The 18,382-nt window shown below is 32.5% G+C and overlaps 1 protein-coding gene across 1 annotated transcript in view; it reads right to left on the reverse strand.

Moving 5' to 3' along the window:
* Positions 1-11,027: 11,027 nt before the first annotated feature.
* Positions 11,028-18,382, reverse strand: part of LOC110038639 (protein mago nashi homolog) — a 30,889-nt gene continuing 23,534 nt past the window's right edge. The window contains exon 3 of the mRNA XM_020743528.1: positions 11,028-11,337. Coding sequence (XP_020599187.1) covers positions 11,272-11,337 — 66 coding nt within the window. The 3' untranslated portion in view covers positions 11,028-11,271. The remainder of the gene's footprint in view (positions 11,338-18,382) is intronic.

Here is an 18,382-nt window from a genome sequence, read left to right on the forward strand (position 1 = left end):
AAATTCTCTAAAATTTCATTTGCAAAATTAGTTAATATTTATATTTCTATTCTAGACAAATGACCGGCTGTTTGATTATTATTTTTCTTTCTATCAATCACTATAAAATCAAACTCTTGCAATATAAGTATCCATCTAATTAATCTTAGTTTAACATCCTTCTTTTGCATTAAGTATTTAATAGCAGAATGATTTGTATGCACTATACATTTAGTTCCAATTAAATAAGGTCTAAATTTATCAAAGGCATAAACAATAGCTAATAACTCTCTTTCAGTAGTGGTATCGTTAATTTGAGCATCATTTAGAGTCTTATTAGCATATATATAACTTTAAAAACTTTATCGTGCCTTTGTACTAATACAACCCCAATAGCATAATCACTAGTATCACACATTATTTTAAATAGTTTTTCTTAGTCAGGTGGTACTATTATAGTGCAGTGACTAACTTTTTCTTTAATAAGTCAAATACTTTTATGCATTCTTCATTAAAATCAAATTTCATATCTTTTTATAAAAGTTAACATAGAGGCTTAGTTATTTTTGAAAATTTTTTTATATAGCGCTTGTAAAAACCAGCATGTCCTAAAAAACTTCTCACCCCTTTAACATTATTTCTCACCCCTTTAACGTTAGTAGGAGGTGGTATTTTTTCTATAACTTGGATTTTTGTAGGATCTACCTCTATGCCTTTTTCAGAAATTTTATGCCCAAGTACAATACCTCTTGCAACCATAAATTGTCATTTTTCCCAATTTAATACTAAATTGACTTTTTCACATACTTCCAGAACTTTTTACTAAATTATTAAGGCATAGTTCAAACGAAATTCAAATACAAAAAAATCGTCCATAAACACTTTCATTCCATGTTCTATAAAATTACTAAAAATTGACATCATACATCTTTGAAATGTTGCAGGTGCATTGCATAGTCTAAAAGACATTCTACAAAAAAGCAAATGTTTCATATGGGCTTGTAAACATTGTTTTCTCTTGATCCTCTGAAGCAATTAAAATTTGGTGATAACTTGTATATCCATCTAAAAAACAATAATACTTATTCTCAGCCAATCTATCCAACATTTGGTCTAGAATGGTGGTCATATTTAATTTTGTATAATAAATGCAAATTCGCCAACCAGTTACTTGTCTTATTAGTATTAATTCATTTTTCTCATTTTCTTCAACATTCACTCCTCCTTTTTTCGGCACGCAGTGAATTGGGTTTACCCAAGCACTATTTGAAATAAGATATATAATTTCAACATCTAACCATTTTAAAATCTCTTTCTTAACAACTTCTTTCATTATTGGGTTTAATCTTCTCTGAAGATCAGCTTTAGGTTCATGTTGTTCATCTAATAAAATTCCATACAAATTGAAGGACTAATTCCTTTAATATTTGTTAAAGTCCATCCAAAAGCCTTTTTATACTTTTTTAACATTTCTATCAACTTTTGTTCCTGAATCTCATTTAACTCAGAAGATATAATAACTTGCAATGTAGATGACTTTCCTAAAAATACATATTTTAAATGGGTAGGTAATATCATTAATTCAAGTTCAGGTGGTTTAATACTTGAAGGAGTAAGATTTTTACTATCATTTTCCATCAAGTCTAACGTTTCAAATTTGCCCTGAATATAATACAAATCTTCTTCTTTAATTTATCTTCATTCTCAAAAATTTCTCCTTGCTTAAATTTATCTTCGAATCCTTTCTTAAATTGTTCATTACTTAGATAATCAGCTACTTCCATCCTGAAACATTCATTGTCCTTTTCTATTGCAGGATATTTCATAGCTTTGGCTATATTAAATTTCACTTCTTGATCATTAACTCTCATTATTAATTCTCTTTTTTGTACATCTATTACAGCTCTTCCTGTTGCAAGAAATAGTCTCCCTAAAATAATAGAAATCTCTTTATCTTCCTCCATATCCAATACTATAAAGTCTACATAGAAAATAAATTTATCCACTTTTACTAGTACATCCTCTATATCTTCTTTTGGATAAGTTATTGATCGGCCAGCTAATTGAAGAGTTACAGTAGTAGGGGAAATTTCTCCCAAATCTAAACAATTAAAAATTGATAAGGGCATAAGATTGATACTCGCTCCTAAATCACATAAAGCTTTTTCATAAAATTTTTCACCATTTGCACAAGGTATAGTAAAAGTACCAGGATCTTGTAGGTTTTCAGGAAGCTTTTTCTAAATAATAACACAATACTCGTCACTGAGTGCAACGGTCTCATGATCTGTAAACTTCCTTTTCTTATTTAGTACATCCTTCATAAATTTCACATAATTTGGCACTTGTTCCAAAGCTTCAACAAAAAGAATATTTATCATTAACTTCTTAAGGATTTCCAAAAATTTTGTAAATTGTTTATCTTTATTCTTCTGCTTCAGTCTTTGAGGAAACGGAGATAATGATTTTTTAAAAGGAACCTGTGTTTGTTCATTTTCCTGTTGATCATTTTCCATTTCTTCATTCTCTTCATTAACTTCAGTTTCTCTTTAGATCTTTGTTTCTATTTCTTTTCCACTTCGTAATTGAATCACTTTAATTTTTTCTTTATTTTGATCTTTTGGATTAGCTTCCACAATACTCAGAAGAATTCCATAAGGTCTGTTACTAAGTGCAGTAACAATATGTCCTTATTGATTTTCAATATTTCTAATAGCAGCCACTTGATTCTGTATTTGATTTCCCATATTCAACATCACTTCTTCCATCGTCAACTTCTTTTTCTTAACTTGTGGGTTAGGATTGGAGTTAAATCCTAGAGGATAATAAGGTCAAAAATTAGTATTTCCTCGACTCTTCAGATTTTCAGATGGATTCACCAAATTATTATAATTATTCCAACTAAAATTATGGTGATTTTCCATCCAGGGTTAAAATAGTTATAATAGGGAAATGTGGAAAGAATTTTAAGTCCATATGATGCATTTTTAATTTTAATTAATTAAATATTTATTTGGATGTTTTGATTCTCCATGCATGTAGTAATATCACCATGGCTTGAAAGTTTAGCATGTTGTGGCCTTTGTTAAAAGAAACATTCCTTGATTTTTCCCAAGTAAAAGGAGGTCCCTAGATAGAGAATAATATTTTTCAAGTTTATATGCATTATTTGCTTAAATTTTGAAATTTGTTAGTAGTCATTTCTTCAATTAAAAAATATGCTTCATCAAAAGGTTTTGACATTAGTGATCCACCTACAGCAACATCTATAATAGATCTAAGTGATCCTACTAATCCATTATAAAGTGTTTGAATTAGGATTTGAATTATTAATCAATCTGGTAAAGCATGGTGTGTACATTTTCTAAGAATATCCTTAAATCTTTCTCAGGTTTCATATATCGATTTCCCTTCAAATTGACAAAAAGATGTAATATCATTTCTAAGCTTAGCGGTTTTTTAGGGTGGAAAATATTTAGCCAAGAATTTTTGGGATAGTTCTCCCCAAGTTCTAATAGATCCAGATGCTAATGAATTTAACCAAGTCTTTGCTTTATCCCTTAATAAAAAAAGGAAAAAGTTTAAGCCTGATAACATCATTAGACACCCCGTCATATTTAAATGTAGTACAAATTTCAAGAAAACTAGCAAGATGTAAGTTAGGATCTTCAGTAGGTGATCCTTCAAACTAATTATTTTGTACTATTTGAAAAATAAGGTTTAAGCTCAAATGAATTAGCAGCAACATCAGGATTTTGAATAGTTAAATGAAGTTCATCTGCTGTTGGATTCACATAATCTTTTAAAGATCTTTGTCATCTTTGTCGATTAGATCTTTGTCGATTCTCATTTATTGGATTTTCTATATTATTCGCAATTTCTTTCAAATTCTAAATTTCTCTTTGTTGTTTTTAAATTTTTCTAATAGTACATTCTAATTCTGAATCGTAAGGTACTAAACCTTCAGATCCAATATTTCGCATACAAAAATAAAGTAAGATAAGTAAAATTCTTTAAAAATACAATCTTAATGAGCTTTCTTTTTGGATTTTTTTATTATTTTTTATATTTTTTTGTGTTTTTATATATTTTTATAGTATATATATATTCTCTAAATTTCTTAATTTATCAAAACTATTTAATTTAATTAAATTAAATTGTTACCTTCCCCACGCAAACGACGCCAAAACCTGATCGCGATTTTTTATATGTAAGGATTTATGAAGTTGACATCACTACAACGCCAAAAACTTGATCCTTGTATGAAAAATAAGTTGTGTAAAATATATATAATTATAGACAATTAATACTGAGATTCTACGCAAGTATACGTATCGTTATCATGTAATAATGGGACCTTTGACTTGGGGTTTTTAATGGTTAATATTTATAAATTTTAACTGTTTATTTGCAGGTTTTTCTCCATCAATTGGTGGTGCACGCTACCGGCAAAATTACTGTCACTAATTTTGAATGTTGATATGTTAACCAAATTATATTACTTAACTATTAGCAAAACTGAAATGCAAATTTTTAATAGTAACTACTAATTTACTAACTATGTTTATGTAATGAAGATTTCTTATGTGAAAAAGCATCATTCCCACTACAATGAAATTCTGGTGAAATGAGATGAGATAAATGTTTATAATATGTATTGTGCCAAATAGAAGCAATTTTAATTCTCTACCCTGATACAATGCATAGAAAATCATTGGTTAATCTTAGGTGGGATTTTAGTCTGTCACCCTAAAGATTCTCCAATTCTACACCCAACAAAGAATATTTCCCTATTTATTTGCACTTAATTTCATGAACGAATTTCTCCTTCATGAAATCAAATGTGATCCTCACTTTCTTATAGAATGCATACTCCATTTCCCAGATCATATGTTTCACAACATATTTTAACAAATCAATTAGCTAGACTGAAAATTAAATTAAGTTCGGAGTTGAAAAATCATCACAATTTATTTTATATTTTAATTAGACACATTCATATTATCTCTTCATTTCTCCAGATCTCAAAGTAGGGGGAAAGATAAGGGAAACTACTCAGACTTTATGAGAAAGATACGACAAAATACAAATTTCATATATAAAAGAAGTTCATACAACACTAAATAAACAAAAAAACTTATCTGAAACTCTTTCTCAAAGCAAATCCTTTGTAGCCTTCCTTAAGAAATGCAAGAAGAAGAACTCTCTCACTTTTGTCCTTCTCCAATACTCTTACAAAAAGTTTCACACTAAATCTTACAATAAAAACTCTAAACTATGAAAGCAAAATCACTAATTCGCTCCAATATGTGGTGGACTGAAGATGGATTATAAAAATGTGGCGTGGTGAAATGTTGTAGAGCAAAAAATGAACGTAGAGGAGCCCCTTGTCTGATGAAATTCAGCCCCAAATAAAGCCCAAGGTCGGTTCTCCAAGAGGTGCCTCTAAAAACTCTTTAAAAATCATCCAAATACATCAAACCTTCTAGAAACGGGGTCTAAACCACCTTTGGCACCATCAACGCTAGTCTATCTCCGTCGGCGTTGAGTAAAAATCTTCCAGCTTTTGGTTGTTCTGCATCGTCAGCGCTGTCGGCGCTGAGTGTTTCCTCAAAAACGTCATTTTGACTCCAAATTTCATCATTTTTGCTTTAAGCCCTAAAAATCAACAACCTGCAAGAAAATATCAAAATACCTTCCATTAAATTATAATATCACCAAAAATAGGTGCAAAATATGTGTCTAAAAATGCATATATTTTCAGCGTATCAACAACCAAGGGAGTAGTAATTGTAGACCTACGTATCCTCCAGGTTTTAACAGTAATCCACAATTTAAGGAGAAGAAGTTGTCTATAGAAGAAGTGGTGTTATAAATGGGAAATCAATTACAAAGTCAATGAGCTACAATGAGCTACACAATGAGCTACAATTAAAAATATTGAGAATCAATTGGGAGGTAGAATTCATTGTTGATTTCATTATGCTAGATATGGAGGAAGATAAGGAGATACCTATCATTTTGGGGAGACCTTTCATTCTCTTAGATCACTTCCTATCTGTTCACCATATGCCACAATCCAATAGATGGCTACTTCAGCTTTTATTAGTTGCCTACTTGTCTCTAGCTACAAAAATGGAGGAAACAATTGTAACCTCTCTAATTAACATGCAGTTTATATAGATTGAGAGTGCTAAATTCATCTTTGAACCTCAAACTAGGTAAGAGATGAAACTCTTTATTCTTACTACACTGTAGTAGAGGCTTTGACAAGTGATAGAATGGTGCAGTGGACTTACCGTGCAAGCCAACCTTCGACCGACCGCTACTCTAGCTGCCTCCGGTCGACCAACTTCTTTGGCGGGTACCCTGCCTCCGACATGCCATTTCAAAATCAGGGAAGATTTACATAAATATCGCTCAATATATTTTAAGCCACCCTTCGGTCGACCGATTCTCCTGCCGCCTCCAAGTGACCCCTTGTTTATGGTCGATCATTTGCCTTAAAATCAAGGAAGATTTACATAAATACCACACAATTCATTTATTCCTCCAGCAAGCCACCCTCCTATCGACTAATGTTTTGACAGCCTTCAGCCGACTACCTACTTATGGTCGATCACCCACCTTCGACCGATTGTTCAATCGACCATCTCGCAATTAAGAAAGATTCACATATATACCACTCTATTATGATCTTTATGTATTTACATAAATACCACTCAATTCATTTGTACTTCTAGCAAGCCACCCTTTGACCGATCGACGCTCCGGCTACCTTCGGCCGACCACTTGCTTCTGATTGATCAGCTACCTATGGCCGACCACCTTAAAATTAGGGAATATTTACATACATACCACCTTATTCTTATATTTATGTATTTACATAAAAACCACTCAATTTGTTTTCCAACAAGCCACCCTCCAGCCGATAATTACCTATGGCAGACCACTGATCCAATTTCACCAGGCCGACCACCTGCTTTCGACTTATCACCTGTCTCTGATTGACTGAAGTACTCGAGAGATCGAAATATCCAAATGATTGAAAATTTTGAGTGATTGAAATATCCAACAATGATATTTTATCTTTTTTTTTTCTTCTAAAAACATCTGTATATAAATTCTCCTAATTATGTTTTTTAGGTCCCACAGAGACGAGTTCACAGGTGTGCATCTGAGCTGACACTTGCAAAATTCAAACTGACAGAATTAATCAAAGATTTCTCTTTGGGGCAAACAAATCCAAGACTCCCCTCCGAGGTGAGCAAATCAATGAGTCCCTTTCTGGGCGAGCAAATGAAAGACTCCCCTTCGAGGTAGAAAATCAAATAACAACAACATTTATCACTGAGCAACTATCACAAGCAAATTGTCCGATAGAGCTAAAATGCTAAAATGAAGGAGAAAAACATTGAAAGCCCTCACTCTACTTGCATATTCGCGAAGGTTACAAAATTTTTTATGCATTTTTCTTGAAAACAAAAGGAATAAGATAACACTATTAACTAAGTGATAAATGAAGCCAATAAGACCGACCAAAGGTCACCTCAACCAGCCGCAGCTCAGATAGATGACTGACAATGCAAATAAAAAATTGATGTGAAATTGCCTCAAGAGAGCACTTCGGGGCTGGAGAAACAGGGCGCTAAGAGATGCTCAAATCAAGGGAGTGTGATCTTTGCATTTGCATTTTTGACATTTAAAGTCACATTCTTATTGATGCTTCACTTCTAAGAAGTAAGCGACTTGGGGGCATTTATGTATGTCCGAAAAAATGTCGACTGTAGCAGAGATCGATTGCCAACCTAGCTGACCAACTGACCACTATGTTGGATGGACCAAGCAACAAAAACAGGGTCAAACATATGAAAGAGTGGAAAATATACAAAAAAGTGTCAATGAAGACAATAATAACAACTTCCAAAGATAATAATAATTGAGAAGTCCCAAGGATTACAATTACCAATAACTCCCAGGGGCATAATAATTTGTAACTCCCAGAGGAAATTATATAATTTTCTAAATACACCCTATGATATATAAATAGGAAGATTTTTTTAAGTAAAGGGGAGGAGGCTATTTTGGCTTTCCAGCCCTTCTCTCATAATAACTTCTTTCAATATATAAATAGGTTCAAGAGCCTGAGGAGGGGGCAATCACTGTGTGTGTCTCTCTGTCTCTTTTTTCCTCTCCATCGCTCCCTACGCTCTATGCCTTGAGCATGATCTACATGATAAATTTGAATTCATCACGATTAATTTTGAGTTTTATTATGATATTTATTGCCCTATTATGAGTATAAACTCAATGATATGCATGTGAAAAAAAGAAGAAGTACATGAAATAATGTATATCAAATACAAAAACCAAATTTTTAGTATGCAATTTGCATCTTAGCCTGGGCTTGAAAAATAAATATGACTCATTATTTTTTGAGTTAAATCGCTATAAATGAGAATAAAAATTATGAGTATTTGCACCTTTTCTAGATTATGTACCAAAAAATATTTCATTTACGGTTGACAGCGGACAACATACACTCTTGAACTCTCAAATACAAATAAATTTGTTGTATGACATAAATATGTTTCATTTTACTTAGCTCTCTCATGATCCATCTAAACTTTTTATAAGACAAGTTAATGTTATAATTCCTTTTCATATATGGTATGAACATCTTTAGCTTTAAATTAGAATCAAACACAAATTTTTCTTTCATCATATATCTAATAAGCCATATTTGAGTTTGTCATTGGCATTTGGTTATAACATTTAAATTACATGTGTGTTTCAATTCATGACTTTATATATCTAACATATTTAAAATTTTCTTTGATCACTTACTTCTTTAACGGGCAAAGTATATATTATACATCTCAATCCAATTTCATTATCATAAATTAGAAGTTTTTTTCATCACGATATGTAAATGAAAGTGTTTAATAATAATAATAATAAACTTAATTTTCAAAACTTAAATGAAGGTTTATATTGTCATTGAATTTATTTAATGGATTGAGGCAAACATTAAAGCTTTAATACTATCTTAATTTAATTGGGGGGAAATCTACATTTATGGGTTCACCAAAATATTCTACTTCAACGTGAAATTTTGATTCGATTAATGAATAATTTAGATTGTCAATCAAGAATATATGTATATTTGAGTTTCTTCTAATGGTCAGAAAGCATAATTCATTTAACTAATTCAATATATTCCTATAAATAACTTTGTTAAACTTTATTCTTAAATAATTATAACCTCTTCTCGAGTATATCCATAGCTCATATAGAAATATATTGATCTACCTTTGTGTAATGCTCTAAATAGCCCATGCTAGATGCTTAGATGTTATGTAAGATTTAATGTTCAACGAAGGCTACTCACATAACTCAATGAACCACAAAGCAAATCAAATAATATCACATTAGAACATAAGAAATAAAGTATTCATTTAAGAAGGTATCTTCATTGCACTATAAACCTAAAAATGCAATTAGTTATTGATAGTTTGTCAAAAATAATCAATATAAATAATATAATTTATGAATACAAATGGAGTAGAACAACAAAAAGGTAGGAAAAATATGATTTGTATACAATTCTCTCCATTTTGTTTAATTTCTCTCTTATCCCTCTCTAATAGTATATCATCCACACAAAATTTTGCTTTTTTGAAATTCTTCCCGAACCTCTAACTGCATGTATCTTCTCTATTATTTAAAAAATTGCTTCCAACTCCCATAGGATCATGCTTGGGCGTTGTCGTGTCAGTATAATTGTGTACCTAATCACTTATTGAGCGCCTAACATCTTTCTTCGGGGATATATAGCTTAATACTAAGGATTCATTTGGGTCAATCGCAACTCTTTGAAGTATTAGTTGTGAAGTTGCTGAAACGAAGCTGTTATTCAAAAAATTACGGTGACTATTACAATAAAAATTTTTCTTTAAAAGGTCAGACCGTAACTTTTTGACAGCAACCGCAAATAGTTAAATCTGATGACAAAACATTGCATTTAACTGTAAGTTTTTGAAGACGCAAGGGACAAACAAAAAAAAAACTACAATGTGACACTGCACCGCCGCCCCGAACACATAGACCAACACCTAAACAACCACTGCTGTCAAAAGAAATGAAAACAGATGCCCCGATGTTGAAAATTTTGGCTCCTAAATACTTCATCAAATTGTGCCAACACAATGCTCAATAATGTAACTTGAGCCAAGTTAAATTTAAATTCTATCCAAGGACATAACTTTATTCAACTTTAAGGTCTTCTTTGCCACTTATGGCTCTAATAATATAACTTACCTTCCATATTTATGAGAGTACATAAATGATGAGTAATTTTAATTACAGATAAAAATCATGGCTAAATATTGAAGTGGCATTTACATACATAACACCAACTTTCTACATACATACATATCAAATACTAAACTATATTTTTTATATATTTATACTACCAAAATCTTTCACATCACATTATAAAAACCACTACTTTAACTTCTCAAAAATAATACACCTTCCATGCATGGGTAAAATGACATCATGATAGAAAATCAAACTTTAGATTTTAGCTATGTAAATACATATGAACTGAGTGGTATGTATGCAAGTCTTTCAATATAGAGCATGTACATACATAACAAACAATTCTTATGTATTTATATATCTCAAACATAAACATTCATGTTTATTCATAGCACTTAAATCTTTAATATCACATAAAAATAATATTATTATCACCTAAAAGTGAAATGCACATTTTTCATGCAAAATATTAAAACTTTGGTGGGAGATGCAAATACATATGAATTGTGTGCTGCATATGTAAATTTCTTTTATGCTAAATATAAGCTAAAGATTATATCAAATTGCCATAATGTCCAACTTAACAGTTCAAAAAATTTTTGTATATTAATAAATAAAAATAGATAGAAAAGAATGCAAACAACACACAAGTATTTACAATTTTATGTGACCATAATTACATTCATTATAGCTGCAAGATTAGTAGAATTTTAATCGTAACAATGCACATAAATTATATTATACTGAAAACAAATCTAATAAATTTTAAACCTATCTTTAATTGCATAGTTAAAACAGTTTAGATCCAACAACAAATATTGACCAGAAGCAGCAGTCACTGTAAACATTCCTGGACAAGATATAAATAAAGCTTGCTAAAACTCATCCCAGCGCATCATCTTCAAGATAAACTACAGCAAACCTCATAAATTTTAGTGGTGTATGTATGATTATCAAATAAAGGAAGACTCAAGATTGAATTGGCTTGATCTTGAAGTGGAGGGATATAAGGGAAAACACAAAACACTTCAGGTCCTGCATCCAAGAATAAGATCGAAAAATCATTTCAACAGAACAAGTAGGGGCATTTACATTCATGCCACCCAATTCCTATGTATTTGCATATCTAACACCATAATTTTACATTTACCACCTAATTTTTTATGTCAAAAAATATTATCATTTTAACTGTTAAAAAGAGATGCACCTTTTCATGCAAAGGAAAGTCGGTAAAAATTAAAGTTTAGGTGTCAGATATGTAAATATATAGGAATTGAGTGGTATGTATGTGAATCTTCCAAACAAATAACAAAGGTAAAGCACAAAACAAGAAACTCAGAAAGCTAGATGTCATATAAGCATATTACCACGATTCATTACAACAACAACAATAAGCTTTTATCCCATTAAGTGGGGCCGGCTACATGAATCATTTTTCTCCATTGTGTTCTATTGAGTGTCATATTTTCATTTAATTCTAATAAATTAAGATCATTTTTTATACAATATTAACACAATTGATTCAACACAAGTAATACAACAAAACAAAAGAAAAGTTAATTAATGCGGCATAAAAAAAAACGCTAATCTGTGGCGTGCAATGAAGGAGCGATCTCGGCTCATTTTCCTCTATTATTAAGAGTTCAATGTAGAAGGTCACTTTAAAGAAAAACTCGTTTAAATGACACCAAGAAAAGGCCCACACGATTCATTGTCCACATTGGCATTTTCTTAGTTATTTGTGATCAATTTTATAAAAATCTCTCTATATTATTTGTTGAACGAGGTTTTAGACATATATTATGTACAAATCTATTAAAATAATTTTTATCCATATTACTCTCTAGATCGGTCCCTTTTTTCTTATAAAAATTACACATCTAATGGATTCATTTCCTATCATTTATTGCTTATGTTTAAACAATTGAATTAAATTTCAATTAATTTATCTTCATAATATGCTACTCACACAAAGGTTTTGATGTAATCATTTCCTCAACTTCCTCCATAATTTTCCCACACATTCATCTTAATCTCATTTCAATTATGCTCGACTTTAATAGAACTTTTTTTTTTCCTTTTTAGCCTTGCAACACTCAAATGCATACAACACACCCCAAATTAATTGCAATTGTATTAAATTAATCATTATCATTCCCTCTTACAATATAATACTCCAAGGCATTTTTATATTAACAAAAAAATATTCACTGCTCATCGAATCAATGTTCTGCAAACCGAATTCAAAATAATTTGTTCATGCTTGAAGTCACTTGGAACATTGCCCATTCAATAATGCTCGTCATTAAATGAACTTGTAGAGGCATTTAGAGCGTCAAAATTACCTAGAAAGGATATTTTATGATTGAAATAAGCATAATTAAAATGTTGGGGATTAAACCATGAGAAAATGAATTGCGCCCAAATTACTATCAACATCACTCGGATGACCTTTGTTCACGAAACGGAGTGCGGGTTGGCATTTAAAATATCAAATCCAATTAGGTTGGACAACCAATTTATTTGGTCCCACACAAGATGTCGCCACAAAGATCAAGGCGATGATAAGAAGTATGAAATGCACCAAATATGAGAGAAAGGAAAATCAATGTGTATATATAACATTATTGTGTGCAACCAGTGGTCTGTTGGTTGACAGTTTTGGCATTAAGTCCCCTCTGTACCAGGTTTGAATCCATATGAGTCGAATTAGCACATATGAGTTGGACAAGTACATGTTGTCGTCTATCATTTTAATATATATACACCACATTATTAAGATCTCAACATTTCGATTCAATGCAAACAACCACACCCTCGTAGATATCTGTCGACCCATGAATACAAGTGCAGCCCATATCTTCCACATCAAAATAATAATAATAATAATAATAATAAAACATGCATGCCTCTCCCTTTCTTGTTCCCCCTTCTTGAAACCCCAACATTTATTTTGGGGTTATGAAACTGTTAGTAGGAGAGCATAGCGTCCTTAAAATTGCCAAAATTGGGGCCTAATGAAGAGAATAAATGAAAAACATGTTGCCACTTAAACAAATGAAAATTAATCAACTTGTCATATGCTATAGTAGCCCAAAACCAACTCAAACAAGTAGTTCCACATCATGAACATGGGAGCATGACACTTGAACTGTGTTCAAGAATTAGTCATCAAAAGGACCTAATGGAAAGGAGAACAAATCTAGAGGCCGAAGTCTCGGGAAGAAGGTTTTGTTAAAAAAATAAAAGGTGCAATATCTGGTTTGTTCTCTCAGATATTCATCATCAACAAGATCATTCAAAGATAAATTTCAAAGAAGCTCGTTGATGAATCTCCAATGATGGTTGACCTTGATAGTTTGTTAAGAGATCCTATCCACAATAAACTTCAACCCAACTAGTGGAGGGGTTATCAAATTATTAAATAGCAAGGTATGACTTGGGTTCCTTATTCCTTAGTAAATCGAGAACAACGAATTAAGGAGATTTTTAAAATCCAAAAGTGGAGGGATAGTCAAATCCAAGTATTTACAATTCTTTACATTCTATCAGAACTTATTTCTCGAAGTCAACCAAAGAAACTCTGAATATTCCAAGTTAAAGGATTGATTCTAGTGCTGAGAAGACTAATAATTTCTTCTTATAGAGTTTTTAAAAATTTTTGTATGCAGAGCATATTAATTACAACATTAGTAACAACAACAACAAGCCTTTATCCCACTAAGTGGGTTTAGCTGCATAAATCATTTTTCTCCATTGCATCCTATTGAGTGTCATATTTTCATTTAATTCTAATAAATTAAGATCATTTTTTATACAATATGCCCAACTCTTTCTAGGTCTACCTTTGTCTTTCTTAACATAAGTAAAATCTAAAACACCTACTCTCCTAATCAGATTATCAAATTGTCGACGTTTAATATGATCAAACCATCTCATACTACTGTCTCTAAGTTAAAAACTCAACGGTTGATATCACCAATTAGTGATCAATCTTTGAAAAAACATTACACAACAATCCAAACAAAGTTGCTCTCAAAGCTCTCTCTAAGAAAAAAAACATATGCTCCATTCTAGCATGAGTTCAATAGTTCACTAGTAACTCTTTTATGATATCTAAATGTGTTTCCAAATTATGACAAACCTTCCCCTTCGAGACAAAGGGCGTTTGTTTTAATTTATTTGGCTTGACACCTTGTTTCAAATCAAGATCGCCAAAAATACCGAGTTGTCATTGGAATTTCCTTTAAAAGACAGATGGATTTTCTTATTTTATTTGGATTGGCATACTTAATGTCAAGATCACAAGATATGTCTATAAAATGCTAGAATCATTTATTTACCGGACAATGAGCTAAATATTTGGGTTGGTATCGTGCTTCAGACCGAAATCCCTCAATACATTTGGGTTGTCATACTGCTCAATAATTCGAAGATTCTAACCCATTTTGTTGTGCCCAAAACTAAGATCCTTGAGAGAGCCAAATATTGTAATCCCTCCTTGACAGTTAAGGGGGGCCCTTTTTTTGAGTTGATATTAAGCTTAGAGCCAAGATTCTCAGTCACAATAATTGACATGTTGCCTAACTTCAAAATTTACTATCATTTTGGTAGACATCATGCTCATGTTATGATCCAAAAGTATTCGGGTTAACATTGTGCCAAATTTCAAAATCCCTACAAATATTAAATACCAAGAATACTCTTTATCAAACAAAATATATATTATGCTCCGGTGACAGTGTTCCAGCCCAAAATCCTTAAATAAATGTTCAAATAATTAATGCCAAAGCTACATATTTGGTTGACTAACCCGAAATAGAATAAATTTCAAGCAAGAAATATGAAAGACCATTTTAGAAGACGAGTTCTTCTCCAAGGTTGGTCGAGATCTCCAAGGTTAGGCGAGAAAATCTCCCAAATATATAAGTGTAAGTCGAGTACACCAAAAAAGCACAAACCTCCTTCTGCTTAAATCTGGAACTCAAATGCCTCAGACTGGTAAATTTATCAACTTCTTTTGTTCACTCAATAAACTAAGGTTATAAAAGACCTCATTCCATCAGCTTAACAATTATCAAAAAATAAGTCTATCAACAACTCAATTCTAGGACTAAAGTAGCTTCTGAAGTCCGTACTCAACAAGCCCATGATAGTCTCTAATTGCACTCCTCACTTGAAATGCTAAGGTTGCAATGAAAGAACCCAATTTTGTCAATCTAATGACAATAATTATTCTACCCAAGGCCATCCAACTTGATAAGGTTAGGTGACTGGCCCAAGAAAGATGTTTTCGATTTATTGACATATCAAGGAAAATTTAAAACTTATGATCCTCGTTTATAGAGGCATCTAATCAAATTTAACATCACTACAAAACTGAAGGACCATCTTCCTTTAATAGGTCTGACCAAGCAAAAGGCAGAGACCGAAGGAACCTCTCCTCTTCACCAAGCCCAATAAAGTGCAATGTGCAGATTTGAAGAAGTTATCCCAATTTTCATACAAAACCTGAGGTTAAACCAAAGAAATTTAGTTGTCAATGAATCCATCAAAGCACCAAGTGCTAGGCCGACGAATCTTCACCATCGACCTAACACAAGCCTCTGGAACTAAGGTCACCGGCATGTTTCATTCATCAAGTATGTCAAAATAAAGGCATAAAATATAAGGGATATTTGTCCTTCTAACAAGCCAATAGAGAGAATTCAATTCAAATCCTTCAACAAATCCATCAAATCACAAAATTAGGCCTGAAGAAATTCCCAATTTTTCCGCAAAGCCGATGAAGACAAATCAAAACAGCCTTCTTCAAGTCCGCCAAAACGAGAAAGCTAAAATAGAAGATACGCTCACTCCCCGATAAGTCAACAATGATAACTTGAGTCAAACCTTTCACCAAGCCCATTGAAGCATAAAGCATGGCAGAAGAAAAATTTTATTTCCGGACAATTTAAAAGAGCTAAGTCAGGCTTATTCCTTCATTAAGCCCAATAAAGCCTGAAGCCCAGATAGAAGAAAATTTATATATCAAAATTTTCTTCATCAAGTCACTTATACAGGAGGCATCTGGGTACACTGTCATTAGGCTAAATAATTTATTGCAGCCAAGCCAAAGAAATATAAATCCAATATTCATATTTGGATTGAATCACTCTACCTAAAATTAGAGCCCACTTTCGATGAGTTCATCAATGCCAAGAAACATGATCAACCAATAAGCAATCTATAATGATAAGGACTACAAGTAGAAGTTTAATTTCATATTTTTGCAACAATATTCATGATATTTTAGAGAACTAACTCTTAGCATGACAACCAAACAAGCCCTTCGAAATTCACAAATTAAGAATCCTCAATATGACCTCAAAATGAATACTTTAAAATTCATAATCAATTAGTTTATAACAAAAATGGATCGCTCCAAATACATGCCACATTTAGTTAGGTTATTTGTTGACATATGTGGGTGTTATATTGATGAATCAAATTTGGTCAAAATAAATGTCATGAAGATTGTTGAACGTTATATCCAACAAATTTAATTCAAAATGCTTAGACCATGTTCAAATTCACTTGAAAATCACCCATTCGCACGATTGGCATAACCAATGTGTTTGAAAAGCCAAAGTTGCCCAATATTAAATGGGACACACGTGAATCGAGCCCAAATTGCCTCGACTAGTGTTGAAATTGCTCAAATAGCCTTCGTTCACAAAATAGATTGCTTTATCACATCCAAAATACCAGATATGCATAGAATGGACACCCAATTTGTTTGGGTTTCACACACAAAGTGTTGAGATACAGATTGGGGCGATGGAATGAAGTTGAAGTGTAATATATATTGCTCACTTATGGTTGTATACACACACACACACATATATATATATATATATATAGGCAAAAGAGAAATTTTCTATTAAGATCAAAAAGAGGTCACAATTTTGAGGTGTGGGCCATTATACATGTTCCCCTGAAGCAAAAAACTAAGAGAAGAGGTTGGTGAGGTAGAAACAAAAACTTTTTGGGACTCTCCACCACTTATAACCAGGAAATTTGCAGGTCTATTGCCTTCTTTGTAAATGAAGTTGAAAGTAACAATAATCTCCTCCGGGTTTTGAATCTGTTTGATCCACTTAAGTATGTGTCAGGGGAGATTATTCTTCCCAGTAACATAATCCAAGAGCAGAGAGAAGTCCACTTCTATCTGCAACATTTTCCATTTGTTGAGGATGGCCAGCTTTAGAGCCCAGTACATAGCCACATTTTCTGTCTCCATAGCATCCACAACCTTAATAGGTGATTGAAAGAAAAGCAAGTATCTTCCATGGTGATCTTTGAACACCCCTCCTATTCCAGCTCCTTGTGAGGAAAAACTACCATCAGCGTTGACTTTGACATAAGGGTGAATAGGTTTGGCCCAATAGACTTTGATCACAGAGAATGTAGTAGGGCCAGCTGTTCAGCAATTTTTCAAAATGTTGGGAAACTTCTTCAGCTGGGTGAGTTTTCTGATAAAACCTAAGCAGTTGGAATCCACCTTCCCAGCTATAACTACTTTATCTTCAAATCTGACTTGGTTTCTATCAACCCAGATTAACCAAGCAGTAAGGGAAGGGATTGGACTCAACTTCAATTTCTGCCAATCACCCCAACAGGCTAACAAACAGTTCTACTCCAGATTCATTGAGTTGAGCTGCATCTGTTGCAGGAGGGAAGTCCAGACTTCCTGGGAGAAATTGCAATCAAAGAAAAGGTGACCAGCAGACTCCTCAGAAGCCTTACACAGACAAAACATAGAAGGTCCCTTCAATCCCTTGAGTTTAAGGATATCATCTATAAGCAGCAATTTATTGAAGATTCTTCAGCAGAAGAATGGCATGGAGGGGGTAAAGAATTTGTTCCACAGGCTTTCTCCCCAGGGCACTTCCTCCCACTGATATAACTTAGAATTAGGGGTGTAAACGAGCCAAACACGAGCGAGCCATGCTCAGCTCATGTTCGGCTTGTTTATATTTCGAGCTCAAAAAGTGTGTTTATGTTCGGCTCGTTTGCTTAACGAGTCGAACACCAGCTG

The sequence above is a fragment of the Phalaenopsis equestris genome, unplaced genomic scaffold, assembly GCF_001263595.1.
Source record: "Phalaenopsis equestris unplaced genomic scaffold, ASM126359v1 Scaffold233376, whole genome shotgun sequence".
Lineage (NCBI taxonomy): Eukaryota > Viridiplantae > Streptophyta > Magnoliopsida > Asparagales > Orchidaceae > Phalaenopsis > Phalaenopsis equestris.